The 22,436-nt window shown below is 41.4% G+C and overlaps 1 protein-coding gene across 2 annotated transcripts in view; it reads right to left on the bottom strand.

The window, feature by feature from the left end:
• Positions 1-7,361: 7,361 nt before the first annotated feature.
• Positions 7,362-22,436, bottom strand: part of ASB3 (ankyrin repeat and SOCS box containing 3) — a 91,168-nt gene continuing 76,093 nt past the window's right edge. For both annotated transcript variants that reach the window (XM_089528927.1, XM_089528928.1), the window contains exons 9-11: positions 18,498-18,746; positions 12,552-12,685; positions 7,362-8,869 (exon numbers count right to left, since the gene is read on the bottom strand). In XM_089528927.1, coding sequence (XP_089385053.1) covers positions 8,613-8,869; positions 12,552-12,685; positions 18,498-18,746 — 640 coding nt within the window. In that variant the 3' untranslated portion in view covers positions 7,362-8,612. The remainder of the gene's footprint in view (positions 8,870-12,551; positions 12,686-18,497; positions 18,747-22,436) is intronic.

The following is a 22,436-nucleotide window of genomic DNA, read 5'->3' as shown; positions in this document are numbered from 1 at the left end:
CACCTTACAGTTACCATATGTCGGAAATGACTTGAAGGCACACAGCAACAACAGCAACAACAACATCATCAACAACAAGGGAATGGTTGTTTCTCCACTTCCCTCTTGTCACAAACCTTCAAAATAATGCTCTTATTCATTTGTATAGCACAAGGGCTTCACTAAATTCGGGAGAAGGGATATCACATGGTTCATATGCTACTTAGTTTTGGCTGAAAATGGAAGAACAAAGGAAAGAGACCTAGGAGAGCATAGGGAGATGGGGGAATGAAAAAAGATCACTAGAGTTAAAACAGCACCTTTGAGGCCAAAGAGTGGCATGATGAGCTCTTGATTCCATCTTGTCCTACAGTGAGCCCTTGGTATCTACAGCAGTTTGGTTCCAGGACCATCTGTGGATACTAAGATTCATGGATGCTCCAGTCCTATTATATACAATAGAGTAGTAAAATTGTATCCCGTATATAAAATGGCAAAATCAAAGTTTGCTTTTTGCAATTGTTGTTGCTGTGCGGAGACCGTGTTAAAATATTTTCAAGTCATGGATGTTTGAATCCATGGATGCGGAATCTGTAAATACAAAAGTCCAAATGTCCTCATGATTTTTTGAGTTCTTTTTGGTCTTATTTTGCATATTTATCTGAATTGTTCCTCTTATCTCCTTCCTTTCCCTTCCCTTCCCTTATTAAACAAATTATTGTCAGGCAAATCGTTTTGATGTTTCTTAATATTTTTATTCCGTTTTCAAAATTTCATAACAGGGTAGAACACTTTAAAAAAAAAAAAAACACTCTACATTATTGAACTGTTTTTATTTATATTGGTTTTGGTAAACCCAGATGGCAATTGTAGTCTCCCTAACCCTAAACTTTAACCACTACTCATGCTGCTACAGTAAAGTCAGGATCACCAAATAGGCACATTTTAGATCTGAAAGAGGCTCACTGACCCATTTCAACAATCCAGATGAAGTCTATCCATTTAATTTTTGCAAAAATAAGGAGTCTAAATTCTGACAAGAGAATAATGATATAGAGCAGCCAGGACTAGACAAGAAGACATTGTTCCTGTCTAGACTTCCACCTTCTCATGCTCTCAACTCAACAGCATATCAAATATTTATGCTCACTCCTGTTAGCATAAAACTGCTCTTGTTGCAATTTCCCCCCAGAGTAGAATGGCATTGTAAGAGGAGCTGCTCTCTACCTACAGAAACCAGGGAGCCATTTGTGATGCAAATCCATCCCTTCAGTGCTGAAGAACTTGAAGTTGTAAGAAAAGAAGCTAGGGAAGAATCAATCCGAGGAAGAGGTTCTTGAAAACATCAGAAACATACATGGTGATGAAGGTTAAGTGGATGACAAGCAGCTTTAAACAACAATAAGAATTTATATCATTTATATCCTTCCTTTTCCCCTATACTAGGACTCGAGGTGGCTTACAGCATATTAAAAACAGTGTGTTTTGACTTGTATTAACATTGCTATTTTATCATCATCATCATCATCATCCATTATTATGTTATTAACAGTGTGTATGTGTCATGTGCCTTCAAGTCATTTCTGACTTATGGCAACCCTAAGGAGACACTACCACAGGGTTTTCAGGAGCTGAGTGTGTGTGGCACACCCAAGGTCACCCAGTGAGTTTCTATGGCCAAATGGAGTATCGAACCCTGATCTCCAGAATCATAGTCCAGTGCTCAAACCACTACACCATGCTGGTTCTCATTAAAGTCAACACAGAGTAAAAACTCTACAAAAACCTCAATACATATAAAAATAAAGGTTACTTAAAGGACACTTCAACAATTTATAAAATTAAAACTATTTAAAAATTCCTGAAGACTATATACAAGCCACAAAACAACTGAGTACACCATTAAAAGACCATTCTAGTCAGTTTCTAAAAGGCTGACTTGGCAACAGGAGAGCAAGGAGTGGACCATCTCAGCCTCCTTAGGGAGGGAACTTTACAGCCTGGGAGCAGCCACAAAGAAGGCCCCTCGCACTTTCCTCCACCAAACAAGCCTCAGAAGGTTGTGAGACAGAAAGAAGGGCCTCTGCTGAAGGTCTTAGTGCTCTAATGGAGGATGATAGAGGAGGAGGAACAGCAGCAGCAGCAACAACAAAACAACAACAACCTCTTCAATTCTATTGTGGTGGGGGGGAAGACTTTGCAGGCCCTAGAAGAAAAGGGAAGAAACATAAATAAGGAGAGGGGGAACCTGAGTAAAACAGCATGGGACAATTATGCCACTGGAATCTAATATTGATACTTGTCATCCAAAGATGTTTTTGATAGAACCTAGAGACTTATAGGACACCGTAAAACTAAAATAGATGCACACAGACACCCCCCCACACAAATGAAGGAAACAAGCATACAACATATTTTACAGATCTCAATAATCTTTATAACATCAGAGATGGGATGCTTATAGCCTTCCATGTTTCCCCAGTTAGCCATGCCCACTTCCCCTATGATACTGGCCTCTCCTTGATGGCAGGTCAAGAGCTTTAAGCTAAATGATGTTGGTATTTTTGGCTATACCCTTTTGTCTTTAGCCTTGGCCCACACTGGAAGTTGAATTCAGACTTTGGGCTTAAAGAAGTTTTTTGAACAAGTTTCTAAGGTAGGTTGATATTACAATGCCTATACTGCATATAGAATAGGATGTGATAGGGATGAGATGGAGATAAGAGTTGGTGACAACCCAAGCTCTCACTACTGCCACCATCCACATGATCTTCACAAAGGAACTGGCACAGAAAGCACTCTCTTGAGAAAGGACCTCTCAGAGACAGGTTATTTAATGACCTGATTAAAAATCAGAGACTCATAGAGTTGGGAGAGACTGCAAGGGCCATCCAGTTCAACCCCCTGCCATGCAAGAAGACACAATCAAAGCACTCCTGACTCATGGTCATCCAGCCTCTGTTTAAAAATCTCCAAAGAAGGAGACCACCACTCTCCGAGGGAGTATGTTCCACTGTTGAACAGCTCTTACTGTCAGGAAGATCGCTTTTCCTGTAGTTTAAATCCATTGCTCTGGGTCCTATTCTCTGGAGCATCAGAAAACAAGCTTGCTCCATCCTCAATATGACATCCCTTCAAGTATTTAAACAGGACTATCATATCACCTCTTAACCTCCGCTTCTCTGGGCTAAACATGCCCAGCTCCCTACGTCTCTCCTCCTAAGGCATGGTTTCTAGACCCTTCACCATTTTGGTCACCCTCCTCTAGACACGCTCTGGCATTTATATCCCACCTTTCTCCCAATATAGAAGCCAGTGTGGCTCACAATAGGCGTTAACATACAATACAGTTAAAACAAAAGATAGAACAAATGTTTTTTTAAATCAATCAAAAGATCGTATTAAAAACATAAATTTAAAACAGTTTTAAAACCTATTAAAATTTAATAATCGTTATAAAAAATACAGTACAACAAATCTCAGTTAGAAAGACTTTTTGCAACAGACTGTCAAAGTAATTTGGGGTGTGTGTTTGTGTGTGTGTGTGTGTGTGTGTGTGTGTGTATTTCTACCTTTTCCTTCCAAAACTCAAAATCTATGAGTCTCCAGACCCAACTCAATGCAAGATTGTCATATACACTCATTCTTTTTAAAGTATATTTTATTTTTATACTCTCTGTGCTAGCATATAAAGGACTTAGAATTCTCTATAGAGTCTGCTTGCCACATTTTCCATCTGATTCTTGATAAAATATGCTTCTGGGCCGCACACCTTGGTTCGTTAAGTCTGTAGGAGTGAGAGGCTTTAATGTTTCTGTATTGCTCTATCAAATGATCACTCTGTGGCTCAGTGAAAACCTAAATGCTCACAATAAAAGGCAGACTAACGAGTTAGGCATGTAAAGTTGATCACTCTCTTATCCTTTGATGCAAAGTGTTATATAGCTCTTGATTCTTGTCACACTGCAAATAAACAAAAACCTTACAAACAAGATCAAAATGAGATTGGGGAACTTTGTTAATCGCAGAGAGATCTTGTAGCACCTTTGAGACTAACTGAAATAAAGAAGTTGGCAGCATGAGCTTTCGTAGACTTCCATCTACTTCCTCAATCTGTGTCTACAAAAGCTCGTGTGGCCAACTTCTTTATTTCAGTTAGTTTCAAAGGTGCTGCAAGGTCTCTCTACATACTGATTCTACAGACTAACATGGCTGTATCTTTGAATTCTACCACTTTGTTAATCTCAGGATCTTCAGAACTCCTCATAGGAAAATAAATACAAAGAATTCTGGTACGAGACACAATTTTCCACCTATTATACAACTATTTTGCCTTACTCTAGCATTCATATCCTCTGCTATTAATATAAATGTTCACGGTTGAACTGGGCTGATAGATATCCTAACTGCCTCCTAACCACAGGGCGCTGCAAAATGTAGGAGATTCCAAAACAAAAATTAAAAACATTCATAGAAATATAAATTCATGCTTTGTCCTCATGCACAACATGGAGGATATTTTTGGGATTCCTCCTGTACAAAAGGCTAAAATGTAGGACATGTCCTGGAAAAGGAAGGCGTCTAGTCACACTGGGTTGGACTCAGGTAAAGTGGTAAGAGGCAGATCTAAATAAGTTCAGACAGAAACGTCTTCATATTTTGAATGGTGAGGAGAGCATCATAGGTTTATCAAAAAGATTTTTAAACCCTTTGGCCAGACAATTTGCTATTATCTACATTAAACTGTGAAATATTTGGGTTGTAATTGTCTAAAATCAAAGTTTCTAAACCAGGCATTTGACTATCCCATGCTCTAGATCTGCTTGCTGGCAGAGTATATACTGCATAGCCAAGGACAGAGGGAAAGTCTGTTGAAAGAACACAAGTTCCCTGATTTATATATATATAGATATATTTTAATGGAAGTAGGTACAGAAATCTTTAAAATGTGCATCGACTAATTTGGAGATCCACCTTGCTGTATTCCAAGAAAAGATTTTCATAGGAATAGTTTCTTTTGGTACAAATACCACCATGTAGAGCCTGTGTGGTGTAGTGGTTAGAGTGTTGGAATACAACTCTGAAGACCAGGGTTTGATTCCCAGTTTGGCCATGACACCCACTGGATGACCTTGTGCAAGTCACATACTCTCAGCCTTAGAAGAAGACAATGGCAAACCTTGTCTGTACAAATCTTGCCAAGAAAACCCCATGATAGGATCAGCTTAGGGTTGCTGTAAGTTGAAAATGACTTGAAGGCACACAACAACAACAAATACACCACTGAGATATATACACTATTCTAACTTCCTCTGAGCAACTGGAGGCAACTTGACTTCACTCTCCATTTTGTCCCCACAACAAAACTGCATGGTAGATCAAGCCGATAAACAGCGACTGGCTCAACTTTATCCAATGGTATAATTATAGTAGACTAATATCACTGCTGAATAATGCTGATATGTTGTCTGCTAAAATTTTGTCTGACAGAGTGAAAAGTATTCTTCAAGATTTTAATCATAAAGACCAGTGTGGACTTTTACCTATACACAACTGAGAGACAATATCAGAAACATACTCAAATATAGGAATATTTAGAACAACACAATGAGAGACAGGACACATTGATTTCTTTTAGATGCAGAAAAGGTCTTCAACCATTTGAATTGGACATTCCTATTTAGAGTATTGGAAGAGATGCCTTTTGGAGATAACTTTATAGAATGGATTAGATTGATTTATTCTGTGCAAAAAGCACACATAATAGTGGAGAGTTATCTAATCCATGTGAGAAACAAAAAGGAGCAAGGAAACGATGTCCATTGTCACCACTTCTGTTAATTTTAATACTCAAGGTCTTGAATAGGTCTTGAATTATCACAAGGCAAGATAAAGAGATTAGTCATAAAGATTTTTAAAAGAAACATACAAATTAAGGGCATTTGCTGAAGATTTGGTGATGACTTTGGAAAATCCACTAGAAAGTGTAAAATGATTAATGGGAAAATTAAAAGACACTGGGAACTTGGCAGGGTTCAAGATAAAGAAACAGAAGATGGTGATGTTGACTAAAAATATGGAGATGACTGATGAAACAGAATTGATGGTGAAAACTGGGTTTAAAATTGAGAAGTTGAAATATTTAGGTATCACTATGACAAATATGAACTATGTGTTGTTTCAAAAAAAAATTCTGAAGATGTGGAATGACATCAAGAAGAACATATAGATATGGGAGTAATTAAATTTGTCTCTTTTGGTGAGAATATCAGTGATAAAAATTAATATGTTACCCAGAACACTGTTCCTGTTTCAGACAATAGAAGTTATGTTAAATGACTTACCATTTAAACAATGGCAGAAGGATTGTTGAGCTTTATCTGGCAAGGAGAAAAAATCAAGAGTGAAACTAGAAATCACGCCAGACACAAAACAAAGGAGAGGTTTGGATCTACCTAAGCTGAAAGTTTACTTAGCGACATGCTTAGTGTAGTTAAAAGAATGGCTGATGCTGAGAAATGAAAGATTGGAATTAGGAGGTCAAGACCTGAGATTTGGGTATTTATGGAATGCTAAATCTGAAGTATATTGTGATTTCAAGTATCATTTTGTGAGACATAACTTACTAAGAGTATGGTCTAAATATAAACCCAGATTATATCAGAGGATGCCTTTATTGGTCTTACAGAAAAGAAACAACAGGCAAAGAAAAAATAGTTAAGGTACTAAGACCTGTTGGAAAATTAACAAGAATATATAATGAAAACAAAAGAGAGCTTCTGTTTGAGGTTATGATTTTCTGTGTTTCTCTTATTTGCAGTTATTAGAAAGATACAAAATGGATGAAAAGGACATATTGCTTACCTGTAACTGTATTTCTTCGAGTGGTCATCTGCAAATTCACACAAATGGGTCATTCTGCGCCTGCGCAGTAAAGCTCAGAAACTTCTGTAATCACTAGGCAAAACTTCGTTTGCAACTTTTTGGCGGTAGCTCTGCCCATCCCCATATAAACCCCCTATCGGTTCTGTACCTCTCCAGTTTCATACCATACACTGCATAGCAGTGACCAGAGGAAACAATAAGCAGAACACGACTGAGAGAAGGATGGGCAGGATTTGTGTGAATTTGGAGATGACCACTTGAAATACAGTTACAGGTAAGCAACCTGTCCTTCTTCGTGGTCTCTGCGAATCACACAAATGGGTTAGACTGACAAGCTTAGGTCAGTGGAGGAGGGAGTGTCATGACACAAGTTGTAAAGTTCAAACAAGTTGTATTTATTAAAAAGCAATAAACTCTTGAACTTAAAATGCAACTGTCAGAGTCATTTGTTTGGTCTTAAAGCATATATAATATGCAGTGTATTTGAAACTGTCATTTGTAATTTCCAAAAACATAAATCATAACAACAATGCAATTGTCAGTGTAAACTTTCTTAGTTTCAATGTCATGAAGAACCCTTACCAATCACTCAACTCAAACTCCTTTCTCTCACTCCATCTCTAGTCTAACTCAAACCCCCACTTAAGCACTTTCTCATGCTGTACTCTTCTCAAACCCCAGGCTAAACCGATTTTCACTGCAACTGGGGGGAAAAAAACAACAATTGTCATTCACAAATTTCCTTAAGCAAATTTCCTACAACATTCCACCAATCAGCATTCACTTCACTCCATTATTTCTGCCCTCCCAACAGTTCCTTAAGATAAATTATGACATTCTGGTTTTAAGGAAATGGTAACTTACGAGGATAATTGGGTCCTAGAACAGGTCAAGCCTGAACGATCCTTGGAAGCCAAGATGACTAAATTGAGGCTGTCGTACTTTGGCCACATCATGAGAAGACACGACTCATTAGAAAAGACAATGATGCTGGGGAAGGTAGAAGGATGTAGAAAGCGAGGAAGACCACATGCAAGATGGATAGATTCAATTAGGGAGACAAATTAGGGAGATCAGGTCTTGAGCCTACAGGACCTGAGCAGGGAGGTAGAGAATAGTGGGGCTTGGAGACCTCTCATTCACAGGATCAGGATGAGTAAAGGTCGACTTGAAGGCAGATAACAACAACAGAGTTACTCACTGACCACCATAAAGATGAACTGAGAAACTCTGGGGATTTAGGAACATGAGTGGCCATGTTTCAACATGTATGATATACGAAGCCACCTTATGTTGAACTGGATAATTTGCCAATCCTATTTAGTACTGTCTCCTCTAATTGGCAGGAGCTATCCAAGTTTTGTCTTAATCCTGATAACCAAGATTCTGTTGATGCCACATGGATTGAGACTTCAGAGTGGGATCCACTGCAGTAACATCTTTATTAATTCCATTTATAACTGTGAAGGAAAGCAACCATATAATACATAGAATTTTTCTTTATTTTGGAGTGATCAATAACAATATTTATTTCTATATACTCCAGTATTCATATGTTTGAATATTGCATTGACAGAAAGCAATATTTAAAATCTTATCTGCTGGAAACTATACAAAAAAGTGTCTGTGGAGAGTATAGTCTATAAGGAACAACGGTAGAGATGTCTACTATTGCAGCAACTACAATGTAGATTCAAGAATTTGGTCTTCACAACAGCTGAAGCTTTTAATGCCTTGACAATGTTGCATCAATCGTACGTTTCTCTTCTCTCTGCATTTTCAGAATTAGAAGAAGATAGTGAGGGATTTTCTTCATATGCTTCCCACAAGCTAAGGAAGTATTCTGAAATAGTGTATGTATTTAATACGTCTGAATAAAGTAAAAAGTTCTGCAGGCAATCAGGTAATGGTAACTGGTGGATAAACTGATCCGATCGTAAACGATCAGTCGTTAAGAGTGATCGGATTTCCAGGCGGCAAAGATGAGACAATGAAGGCATACATTCTGTCACAAGAAAGAAAAACAGTTCATTAATCATTAACTAATCCTAAATCCATTTAAATTGTAGCCATAATCTTAACCTGTGTCAACCAATCCCTTAAATACATTGTGCACTGTATAGTGAAAAACTTTCTCTTTTTATTTTGTGTCCTTAATCTACATAATAATGCATAGCTAATCTGTGTTAAGAAATCCTGCATCTACATTCTTCTTTGGCAAACTTAAACACACTGATGGATCACAGTGATTCTACTAAAGAAATAAAAAAGGTATGCCACACAAGCAAGACTGTGATTAAAAAGCATACATTTGTAAAAAGAAACTTATTCTTTAGGCAGGCAACAGAGAAGAAATAATGAGGAAAACACCTAGTCAGCAAAACGATGGAGAGACATTAATTAAACAAATGTTCAAGCTCAGCTGTCTCCATATGTTTGCTGGCTTTGCACACAAGGGAGAAGAAACATTTTCCAATCAGAGTCTGGACTAACCTTTCCATTCTTTCCTTTTTTAAAAAAAGTTGGTTTCATTCTCCTGAGTCTCTAGTTAGCAACTGATCATTGCTTGCATACCGATACCATATCTGCACTATCTCCCTGCCTGGTGGGTGGTCAGCAATCTTACTGCTGCTAGAAATAATTGGATGACCTTTTGTAGGATCAAGCAGGACCATCACATCATTTATAAAAAGACAGCAGCACCATGATTTCAGAAGTCTAATTGGAAGGGCCATGTTGCATGAACCCTTCTGGTCTAAGACTACTCAGTGGCTGCTCCCAAAATTTTGAACTCCTTCCCTCGGGAAGCCAGGATGGCCTCATCCTTGCTCTCCTTCCATCAACAAATTAAAACATTTTAATGTCATCATTTTTTTAGAAACTGACTGGGGTGGGCTTTTAATGCTCTGTGGTGCTGTATTTAAGGTATGTATGTAGCATTTTAATGTTTTTAGCTTTATAAATATTTCAATTGTTATTAAATAACTTCTATATTTATAATTTTATTGAACATTTAGCATAGGCTGTACTATTTAGCATTTAGCATTTAGCTGTACTATTTAAAATATGCTGTTAAATATGTTCATTACTGAGAAGGGGGGTATAAATGAATAAAATTATCATCGTCATCATCATTATGACACACTGCTGGGAAAGAAAGCTGCTCATTGGGTATTGTCAAATCCAGTATTGCCTTCTCCAGCTGACAATGACTCCTTCAGATCTTTTTTCTCCCAGCCCTGCTTCCCAAGATCTAGTTTTTAAAAGAACTTCAAATGTCAGGGGCCGAATCTGGAACCTCTTTCATACAAACTAGAAGTGGTGGGATCCTTAGGTGGGAGTGACCAGGTTCTCCTGGAGTTTGGGAAGGGGAAGCCATGCACAGTCAGATCTGCATTCTAGACTTTAAGAAAGCTGATTTCAGTACATTTAGGAAAATATTGGGGGTAATCCTGTGGTCAGGAATACTAAAGGATATTTGTTTATTCTTTGCAAACCAATTTTATACAAAACAGTCCTGAAATGGAAAAAAAATCTTGTGGATGTTGACCATTTAGGGAGTCATGTTATGTCAAGAACATTCTTGTCAAGGATAAGAAAAACTGAATATTTGGTACATCTCTATAGCCAGAGAAAAGTTGGCCTCAGGATTCTAGGGATATCAAGGGCCACAAAAACAACATTGGCTGGCCATGTGCAGCTCAGGACTGTATTTTGCTCATTTTGATATAAAATATCATTTAGAAGAGAAAGTAAACACTGAAGAATTACCAGTGCCCCCTCAGCTAGCAGTGACATTTTTCTGTCTGAAAATAATTACATAACTACTTCCCCAATGTCACGCTTCTTTAAAGAACTTAGCAAGTACAGAACAGGCTAGGAAATAATTACAGTGTCTAGCCATTTAAATAAAACCTGATGTCACACCATCTTGTGGGGGCTCTATTATACAGCCATCTCTGTAAGGTGGTATATTCACTGTGAATACTGAGCACATGGGGCTACCTTTGTATCAAGCTCGGAAACTTCAACTTGTGCAAAATATGGCAGCCAGATTGGTCACCGGAACACATAGGTCAGACCACATAACACCAGTTTTAAAATCCCTTCACTGGCTGCTGATTAGTTTCCGGGTGCAATACAAAGTGTTGGTTATTACCTTTAAAGCCCTCCATGGCTTGGGCCCGAGTTACTTGAAGGAACGCCTCTTCACAATCTGCCCCGCACTCTCAGAACAACTGGGAAGAATCTATTGAATTATCCAAAGACCAGACTAAGGTCTACTTCCCACAGGGCATTCATTGCTATGGCCCCCAAACTGTGGAATGGCTTGCCGGAGGAGATCCGTCTTATTACCATGTTAGATGCCTTCAAGAAGGCACTCAAGACGGATCTCTTCCGGTGAGCCTATCCCCCTAACCTGCTATAATAGCTTTAAGATGACACTTCATTTGGAGCATGTATGGGAAATTAGATGGTGATATTGTACTTGTATAGGGTTATTGATGTGTTTTTAGGATTTTATGATATGAGACTGTATTTTAACTAACTGTAATTTTAAATTTGTTGCTGTACTCCCGCCTCAATCCGCAGGGAGAGGCGGGATATTTATAAATAAAAACTATTATTATTATTATTATTATTAAAGTGTGAGATTGTAAGGAATGCAGCACTCAAGCAATAAGGCAGGAGATTTCATCTTCTAATGTTAAAGACATCTATTTTAGATTTTTTTAAAAAAAAATTGAAAAGTTAGATCAGTGTTTCTCTAACTTTGGTCCTCCAGGTGTTTTGGACTTCAACCCCCAGAAGCCCTAGTCAGTCTGCCCAGCAATCAGGAATTCTGGGAGCTAAAGTTCTAAATATCTGGGGGACCAAAGTTTAGGAAACACTGAGCTAAATTATATCCAATGCTTATAACAGTTTCTTTCTTTGAACTAGAATTCCCAAAATTATCCCAATCTTACAACCTAATTTATTAATTTATCTCAGTATTTATCTCAGTATTTACAATAGGTATTTCAGCTAAAGCTTTATCTATGACAGTGGTGTCACTAGGGCTGGTGTCATCCTTGCTCATGGTGTCACTCCTCCCATTGACCATCTCCCATTTCACACCATATAAAATATTTAGTAATGCTTTTTTGCACTAATGTTACTCGTAAATCATAATTCCTATATACCACTGAATGCAATGCTAATAGTTGTGCCATAAACAACTAAAATTATTCCTTCAAATTACAGTATTATATACACAACCTAAATGCATTTACATATATATAGTGAAGAATTGGTTAAAATGTGATGTTTTTGAACAAAATTTTAAAATAATAATTTTTATTTTTATTTTTAAAAAATTTAAAATTTTGAAATTTAAAAAATTCCAGGTCCTCTCCTTTCTCCTCCCACTGAGCTTCACCCCACTGCCACCATCTCTTAAAGCATATTAAAGGGAAGCAGGTGAATGCCAGTCCTTTTCTGCCAAAAGGTAGGTATTTGAGGAGCTGTGGTGACACCTTCCTTAGTGTCACCTGGTGCAATCTGAACCCCCTGCATCCCACTAGTGACACCACTGGTCTATAATCCCCACACACTAAAAACAAAAACAAAAACACACACACTCTTTGCCATTTATGCTATGAAATAAATGGAATACATATAAATGAATTAATGGGTTGCTCACGTACTAAAATGACTACAGGGCACCCAGGTGGAAGTTCCTTTGTGGTCAGAAAGGATCTGTTCCATATCCTGAGGAAGCCTCTTCCAGTTAGTGAACTCCAGGAGCAGGTTTAGAGCATTGTTTTCTACAGAATAAATCCTAGGAATGAACAAAAGTTGGTTATCATGAAAACTATGTAGCATACTCATTAATGGCACTCTGTCCAAGGAAAAGCAAGCCCAAATTTTTCAATCAGCTATGATGTTCACTGGGTGACCCTGAGCCACTGAATGCCAAACCTCTCAGTATTAGTATAAACCAGGGGTGGCAAACTTTGAGGGCTAGGAGGCTGTATATGAATCACAGAATCATAGTTGGAGGATTCCTCCAAGGGCCATCCAGTCCAACCCCTTGCCATGCAAAATACACAACCAAAGAACTCCCATCAGATGGCCATCCACCTCTTTAAAAACCTCCAAAGAAGGAAACTTCACCACACTCTGTGGCAGTGTGTTCCACTACTGAACAGGTCTTATTATCAGGAAGTTCTTCCTTATGTTTAGGTGGAATATCTTTTCCTGTAGATTAAATCCATTGCTCCATGGCCTAGTCTCTGGAGTAGCAGAAAACAAGCTTGCCCCATCCTTAATATGATATCGCTTCCAATATTTAAACATGACTATTATGTCACCTCTTAACCTTCGCTTCTCCAGGCTAAACATACCTGGCTCCCTTATTCATTCATTCATTCATTCATTTCATTCTTATGCCCCTTTTCTCCCAGAAAGGGACCCAAGGCGGCTCAACAGACAAAATTGTTTACAAACTTCACCTGGGGATGCAATGTGGCCTCTTAGCCTCTGACAATTGCCCACCCGTGTGCCAAAGGAACAGGGGAAAGGAAACCAAATTGTTTCCATCTCCCTTTCATAGTCACTTCCTATTTCTTCAAAATAACATTTAAAAGATTAGCACGACTCAGAAGAGAGAAAAATGAAATTTAAATGGCAAATTGTACTCTTATGTCGCGTTGCTGGCATGATTTGCAATTTTGGGGGTAAAAATAATCTACCTGGCTATCAGCTATACTTTTTAAAAAATCTAAATGCTGCAAGCTGCCATCCTTTCCTACAAACTTTGTTGTTTTGCCCACATCACTGTTACCTCACAATCCACAACAAAGTATGAGACAGCAGCATAGGTCAGTAAAAACATGTCATATTTACCATCCACAATTTAGTGAGGATGCAGTTTCTGGACTAGAAAAGGAACTAAAAGTTACAATTATAGCAGAAAAGGAATATTGCTGTAATAACAACTTTAGCTATACTTTCATTATCAGGTTGAAAGAATGAAGTACAAATAACTACCCATTTGCAACTCATTGCTTAGAATCATAGAGTTGGAAGACCGCAAGGGCCCTCCAACCCCCTGCCATGCAGGAAATCACAATCAAAGCATCCCCGACAGATGGCCATCCAGCCTCTGTTTAAAGACTTCTAAGGAAGGAGATTCCACTACACTCCATGGGAGTTTGTTCAACTGTCGAACAGCCCTTACTGTCAGGAAGTTCTTCCTAATGTTGAGGTGGAATCTCTTTTCCTGTAACTTAGATCCATTGTTCCAGGTCCTAGTCTCTGGAGTAGTAGAAAACAAGCTTTCTCCCTCTTCAGTATGACATCCCTTCAAGTATTAAACAGGGCTATCATATCACCCCTTAACCTTCTCTTCTCCAGGCTAAACATCCCCAGCTCCCTAAGTTGTTCCTCTTAGGGCAGGGGTCGGCAACCTCTGGCCCGTGGGCCGGATGCGGCCCGCGAAGGCCTGGCTACCGCCCCCCGGTTGCTGTTGCCGCCGCCGCTGCCGCCGCCCGTCGCGGCTTTTCGCCGCTCTGGGCACCGCCATTTTGGGCGGCAAGAGGTCGCGCGAGACTTCGCCGCCATTTTGGGCGAAAAAATGGCGGCGCCCATAGCGGCCTCTGGGGCTATGGGCGCCGCCATTTTTTCGCCCAAAATGGCGGGGAGGTCGCGCGAGACTTCGCCGCCATTTTGCCGCCCAAAATGGTGGCGCCCAGAGCAGCCGCCGCAGCAGCGGCGGCACCGGCAGCGGGCCTCTAGGAGGCCCGCTGCGGTCTCTGGGACCCTCCAGGAGGGCTCCCAGGGCGGCAGGGGGCCTCTGAGGGGCCCGCTGCCGTCCCTGGGACCCAGCAGGAGGGCTCCCAGGGTGGCAGGGGGCCTCTAGGAGGCCCGCTGCTGTCCCTGGGGCCCTCCAGGCGGGCTCCTAGGGCAGCAGGGGGCCTCTGCGGGGCCCGCTGCCGTCCCTGGGGCCCTGCAGGAGGGCTCCCAGGGTGGCAGGGGGCCTCTGCGGGGCCCGCTGCCGTCCCTGTGGCCCTGCAGGAGGGCTCCCAGGGTGGCAGGGGGCCTCTGCGGGGCCCGCTGACGTCCCTGGCGCCCTGCAGGAGGGCTCCCAGGGCGGCAGGGGCCTCTGCGGGGCCCGCTGACGTCCCTAGCGCCCTGCAGGAGGGCTCCCAGGGTGGCAGGGGCCTCTGCGGGGCCCGCTGCCGTCTCTGGGGCCCTGCAGGAGGGCTCCCAGGGCGGCAGGGGCCTCTGCAGGGCCCGCTGCCGTCTCTGGGGCCCTCCAGGCGGGCTCCCAGGGCGGCAGGGGGCCTCTGCGGGGCCCGCCTCCGTCTCTGGGCCCCTGCAGGAGGGCTCCCAGGGCAGCAGGGGGCCTCTGCGGGGCCCGCTGCCGTCTCTGGGACCTTCCAGGAGGGCTCCCAGGGTGGCGGGCGGCCTCTGGGGGGCCCGGTGCCGTCGCTGGGGCCCTCCAGGAGGGCTCCGAGGGCGGCAGGGGGCCTCTAGGAGGCCCGTTGCTGTCTCTGGGGCCCTCCAGGGGGTCCTCCAGCACTGGCAGCCCCCCCCAGCTTTTTTGCCGGTCTCTGAGAGGGCCTGGGGCCCCGTCAGGGGCCAGCAAAAATGGGGAGGCCTGGCCACCGGAGGGTGGAAGCTCCGCCCCCGGCATGCGGCCCCGCCCCTGGAGGGTGGAAGCTCCACCCCCCAGCACACAGCCCCGCCCTGGAGGGTGGAAGCTCCACCCCTGGCACGTGGCCCCGCCCCGGAGGGTGGAAGCTCCACCCCTGGCACGTGGCCCCGCCCCGGAGGGTCGAAGCTCCACCCCCCGGCTTCGGCCCCCCCAGTCGCCTGAGGGACAGCAACCCGGCCCCCGGCTCAAAAAGGTTGACTACCCCTGTCTTAGGGCATAGTTTTGAGACGCTTCACCATTTTGGTAGCCCTCCTTTGGACACGCTCCAGTTTCTCAACATCCTTTTTAAATTGTGGTGCCCAGAACTGGACACAATATTCAGGTGGGGCCTGACCAGAGCAGAATAGTGTGGCACTATTACTTCTCTTGATCTAGACACTATACTTCTGTTGATGCAGCCTAAAATCACATTGCTTCTCAGCTTTGATCTGAATGCTCTGAGCTATGATGGCAGTCTGAACTTTGAGTCAATCCTGTGTTAAATTGTCCTCAGAAAGTAGGCAGACTGCCAGCTAAGAAACCTACACTCATTCAAATACTAAAATTAAAGGATTTATTTCAATAGCCTGGAGGAAGTAGCTAACTGCATTCAAGGCAAAAACATGGGACTGAAGTGGTTAAAGAACCATTTTCAGGCTGTCTGCATCCACTGACCTTTAACAATATTTGGCTTCAAAATGCATGGCTGTTTTTATTATTTTAATACATCTGCAAGCCTAGTATGTTCAGTGACAAAATTATTTTTGCCCTTCTGCAGCAAAGAAAAGTAACTCTATGTGCCCCTTCCCCACACAGGAGTGGTAGTGTACATGGCTTTTTTTCCCTACTCTGAAAGCTCTGGGAATACAGCATGGGACTGCTTTCTCTTTTTACTTGAAGGAGTCAGACCTTCTGCCCTCACGGATAAGATAATACAGTTGGAATCTGATACAATACAAAGCTCTTTGAAAGATCGGCAAGATGCTCTTTCTGTAAGCAAGTTCTGCTGTCCCTTTTCTTCTGACCGCACTGTCTGCCAATAATTGTTTATCTCTATTCCAAGCCTGCTTCTGTTTCAAAGGCTTGGGGCTAGCAAATTGAGCTACCATATCTATTTTTCCATCCATTCTTCCATCCAACTAGATAATGCTCCGCAAGCCATGGTTGAGGGATTGTGCAACAAGATCACATACTACATTCCTCTCATGCCCTTCCTTTTCTCTAATATCCACTGTGAATCTCAATCAGTGCTAATTGCTTTTCACTGTTAATTGCTGTCAAACTGGAATAGTCCTATGGTGGCACTATAAATGAGAGGTCTCAAAGAGATCCTGCAGACTCAGAGCTGTTTTGTTGATTGAGACTATCCACTTGTAATACAGTCTTCCTCGTTTCCTACTTCCTCCTACCTTGCCAAGCATTATCGTATTTACTAATCAGTCATGTTTCATTATCTGTCCAAAGTACAATAGCTTTAATGTAGTCATTTTGGCTTGATCTGCCTTGGATCCATTTACCACGGCTGCCCATGGTATCTGCAGGACTCTTCTTCAACGCCACATTTCAAATGAGTTGAAAATTAACCTTAACCACGGCTAAAAGATACCCGTGCTTGCAGTTCACAAGTCTCAGATAGTTTTGCCTCAGTCTTTAAACACATTTAAAGCATCCTTGTATCAACCATTCTTCTTCCTGTGTCAACTGCTACCACTATAGTTTTCAGCCTTAATCATCAACTAGTGTTATATCTGCACTGACATTATTGCCAATCATGAGTAGATTTATGCCAATCAACAAAAACAATAGTTGAAACTTGTTCAGAAACAATGGTTAGAATTACCATAGGGCGTTTACCTCTAGGTAAAGATAAAAGATTTTCTGTTGACAAGATTGTCTAATCATGTCTGATTGTAGGGGGCGGTGTTCATTTCCATTACTAAGCTGAAGAGCCAGATTTGTCAAAGAAAGCTTTGTGATCGTGTGGCCAGCATGACTGCACAGAACGCTTTTACCTTCCCACCAAAGTGGTACCTATTTATCCACTTGCACTTTTACATGCTTTCCAACTGCTACTTTGGCAGAAGCTGGGACTAGTGGCGGGAGTTCATTTCATCCTGTGGTCCTTGGGCCTCAAACTGCTGACCTGCCAATCTTGCAATCATCAGAGTCAGTGTCTTAACCACTGAGCCATTGTGTCCTTCTGATGGTCCTATGATATTTGATACTGAGCCATGATATAGAGCCCATGATATTGATGCTGATTGACTCTGAATATGGAGATTCCATTTAACCACCATTCAGAGCTTGGAAAGGTTACTTTTTTGGACTTCAGCTCTCAGAATGCACCAGCCAGCCTAGCGGGACGATTTGGAGAGTTGAAATAGCTTTCTCCAGAAAAATAACTTTTCTAAGTTCTCCACCTTTGTCAAGGCAATAAACCAGCAATCTAAATCCACAGCATATTTTTTCCCATTGTTTGACCTTGTATTTAAATGTTTATATTTTATATTTATTCAAAGGATGAGAACCACGGCCAAGCAGGGGGGAATGGATGATAGGAACTTTTACACTATGATTTTGGGAATGGACCTTTAGTTCTGACAAAAACCTCAGATGGGTAACTTCTGTTTCAATAGCTGAAATAAAACTCTTGTTTTTTTACCACACTAAGATATTTTCTTGGTTACTGGGAACTGAGTTCCCTGATCCTGACAAGATATACAAACCCAAACTGACCAGGGTTGGCATCCCCATAGTGGGATCCCCATATGTGCCCATCCATATGATTCTAAAACCTCCTTCAACTTATACAGATCACACATCAGAATGCAGAGGAATGGGCTATGCTTATGTGTCAAATGTACATATGCGTACAGCTGTACATGAAAAGCTATATGTATGCACATACCATGTGGGTACATATGTTGACACAGTCACTCATATACGTGCTTACCATGACTTACAGAGGAGATTCACTGGATTAAACCCAGCCAACAGGAGAGAAGGCAGCCACTTTCTATATTCGTCTCCAGCATTAATTGCACACTTTGAAAATTCTGTTAGGTGCTGTCCACATGGGAGTTTGCAACCCTGCTTCAAGAAATGCTGAAATAACGAGAACTTTCCCTGGTGTAAGCACAGGCTTAAATCTGTTTCCAGAGGTTTGATGCCATATTTCAGAAGAAGAGGAATTAATTCACATCTATAGTGACAAATATAGAATAGACAGATATACAGTGAGTCAATAGATATATATAGTGAGTCTTAATGCAATGGTTTCCAAGCTTTACTGCTGCTGCCAAACTTCTAGTCTCAGCCTCAGCTTACGCAGAGCAAAGGTCAGCCTTGTCAGACCATGAAGTGTCATACTGCATGAACTGGGAAGAGTACACCCTAAGAGGCATCCTACAATTTCACATTCTGACAGAACTATGGTAGGGGCAATCTGTCTTTCTGGAAAGCTTGTTCATTTTTCCTGATCTTCAAATGGAGGACCCCCTTGGTTTCCTACAACACACTGAAAAATGAATTATTATACCAGGATGGTGAAAGTGAGGTCCATGGGCTACAGACATAATGCTGATTTTGAGGCCCCAAAGCCATTTTAAAAAAAGAAAAAACAACGTTGAAAAGTAGAGGGAGCAGTAGAGAAGAGAGGCATTGAAATGACCCCTGAAGGACAATACATATTCCCCTAATCCACAAGAGCTGACCACCCTGTTTTATACTGTCACCTTGATAAAATGCCAACATTTCTGTTATATTCATTGAGGGGGAAAGCTGCATCTCAGTGCCAGACCACCTGCTGTACATGGGCAAGGCCACAGATTCCATCCCTAACATCTGATCTATCAACAATACTAGATAATTGTGAATCAAGAGTGATCATGTCCTAAATTCCTTCACTTACAAGGTAGGTATGATGCACTGACCTAGATACTAACTGGTTCCATTACTGTGGAAAACTAGTTATACAGTATTGTAAATAAGCTGCATCTTAGAGATTGGATGTGCCTCTCTATCAGTCTGATTGGTAGATAACTCACTCTTCTGGCTAGATTACTGGAAGTTGAATAAACAAAAATAGATATAGGATGGGAGACACTTGGCTGGATGAGACTATGTACCTTATCGCATTATACTCTTAAAACAGGGCTAGGTCACTTTTAACTGTTCTGACTGCCTTTTGTTGCATTTTGGGGTTTGTAGTTCAGTGAGGCTTAAGAGTTTTCTGGCTGAATATTCTAAATGTCCCTTCCTAAACTACAAGTCCCAGAATGCAACAGGAAGCAACCACAGCAGTTAAAGCTACCTAGATCCATTTTAAGAGTGTAATGTGATAAGGTCATAAGTGTGAAAGGGATCTAGGATTCCTAGTAGACCACAAGTTGAAAATGAGTCAACAGTGTGATGCGGCAGCTAAAAAGGCCAATGAGATTCTAGGCTGCATCAATAGAAGTACAGTGCACCCATGCCATACGCAGGCACACTATACGCAGCTTCCAGCTTATGTGGAATCTGTGCTGCAATGAAAGTAATGATGTGCATGCCACCATGAGCACACACACACTTATTTCTAATGGGGCGCAAGCACACACAGATTTCCCCTTACGCTGGGGTATCTAGAACAGATCCCAGTGTAAGGGGAGGGCCCACTGTATAGTGTCTAGATCAAAGGAAGTAATAGTGCTACTCTATTCTGCCTTGGTCAGGCCTCACCTAGAATACTGTGTCCAGTTCTGGGCACCACAATTCAAAAAAGATGTTGAGAAGCTGGAGTGTGTCCAGAGAAGGACTACCAAAATGGTGAAGGGTCTGGAAACCATGCCCTATGAGGAGAGACTTAGGGAGCTGTGTATGTTTAGCCTGGAGAAGAGAAGATTAAGAGGTGATATGCTAGCCTTGTTTAAGTATTTGAAGGGATGTCATATTGAGGATGGAGCAAGCTTGTTTTCTGCTGCTCCAGAGAATAGGACAGGGAACAATGGATGCAAGCTACAGGAAAAGAGATTCCACCTCAACATTAGGGGAAACTTTCTGACAGTGAGAGCTGTTTGACAGTGGAACACTCTCCCTCAGATTGTGGTGGAATCTCCTTCTTTGGAGGTCTTTAAACAGAGGCTGGATGGCCATTTGTTAGGGATGCTTTGATTGTGACTTCCTGCATGGCAGGGAGTTGGACTGGATGGCCCTCGTGGTCTCTTCCAGCTCTACGATTCTATGATCCTATGAAAAAACAACTGGCCGTTGGACCATGACTAAATGCATGGTGCCTGTTCTGAATGATCAGATACTAATAAAGCTGTAAAAATATATCAGGGATGCATGAGAACAATGTTTAAAACAGGAGGAAAAACAGGTGAAAAACTGACAAGGAATGCTCAAAAAAAGAGAAAAACCCTATTGGTTTTAGTCCACGTTATCATATAAGAAATCCATTTGAACTGGTGAAAAGAACCTCACCAAGCACACAGAGACCACAACAGCTGACTATGAGCAAAGGTGTAAGGCACAGAAAATTTCCATCAATACTTGTCTCACTGTATGCAAGCCTTTAAGAACACTACACCAACTGTACTTTCTTTTCTAAATACAGGTTGAGTCTCCCTTATCTAAAATGCCTGGGACCAGAAGCGTTTTGGATTTCAGATTTTTTCCAGATTTTGGAATATTTGCATATACATAATGAGATATTTTGACCCAAATTTAAACATGAAATTCGTTTATGTGTCGTAAATACCTTATACACGTAGCCTGAAAGTCATTTTATACACACTATTTTTATTTTTAATAATTTTGTGCATGAAGCAAAGTTTGTTTACATCAAACAATCAGAAAGCAAAAGTGTCACTATCTCAGCCATCCATGTGGACAATTTTGGATTTTGAAGTATTTCAGATTTCAGACCAACTGGTTAGAAACATCTGTCCATACTAAGATCAGTTTGTCTCCTCTCAGAACTGTCTCTTGCAATGACCAGTCTACATGTCATTATGGTACTTGAATCTGCTTACTTCCCCTTTAGCCCTCCACCTACCACCAATTCTTCTGTATGGGTCTCTTAAGATTATAAACTACTTTTGAACACTACATCAGAAAGCCAGCCAAAAGCTGACAGGGTGGGAGGGAGGGAGATACATGTATGAGAAATATTATATTAACACCCACATTTTCATTCAAATTTCTCTCCTATTTCCACCTGGAACACAGAACAGGTCCCACATTAGCAAATTTTTTTACTACCTCACCAAGGCTTAAAAATGAAAAGGAAGATTCAACAGAAGCCATATATGTTGCCATGTTAATACTATTCTTTTTATTCTTAAAAATAAGCAAGCAAGGGATGGATATTACGAGAGGATACCAACATTCATTTCAGACAGAAGGAGTCTGTGGAATAAGAAAACCATGCTAATTAAGAATATGCTTGACTCAATTACAAAATCATGTCAAGTTCCCAGGAGACAGAGATTGCTGATAAGACACTTTGAAAGAGAGGAAATTAAGACTATCTGTGTGTTCAACAAGCTACTTCTTCAAAGCAGAAAGCTTCCCAAAGGAGCTTCTGACAAGGTACTTTAGTGCCTATATATGACCCAGAACTGCAGGAGCTTATGGCTTTCTTAGAGTAAAATCCCATGCCTATTTTCTTAGAAATAAGCCCTGCTGAGTTTAATTTGACTAACTTCCAGATATGTGCATACAGGTTTGCAGTCTAAATGTGCAATCCTATCACTATTCAGGAGTAAGGGCATCAGAACTTACTAAGGGCCAAAACAGATGGCTCAGTAAAGCCTTCTTCCACATGGGGGCTTGGTGTTTAGATACTGCATGCTCCCAAGACATCTTGAAGCTGCTTAGCTGTTTAAATGTGGGCAGCTTCAAGGCACTC

The sequence above is a fragment of the Sceloporus occidentalis genome, unplaced genomic scaffold (assembly GCF_023333645.1).
Source record: "Sceloporus occidentalis isolate IW3139 unplaced genomic scaffold, rSceOcc1.0.p SCAF_6, whole genome shotgun sequence".
Lineage (NCBI taxonomy): Eukaryota > Metazoa > Chordata > Lepidosauria > Squamata > Phrynosomatidae > Sceloporus > Sceloporus occidentalis.
The sequence above is the reverse complement of the archived record's forward strand: the minus strand, read 5'-3'. Positions and strand labels throughout refer to the sequence as shown.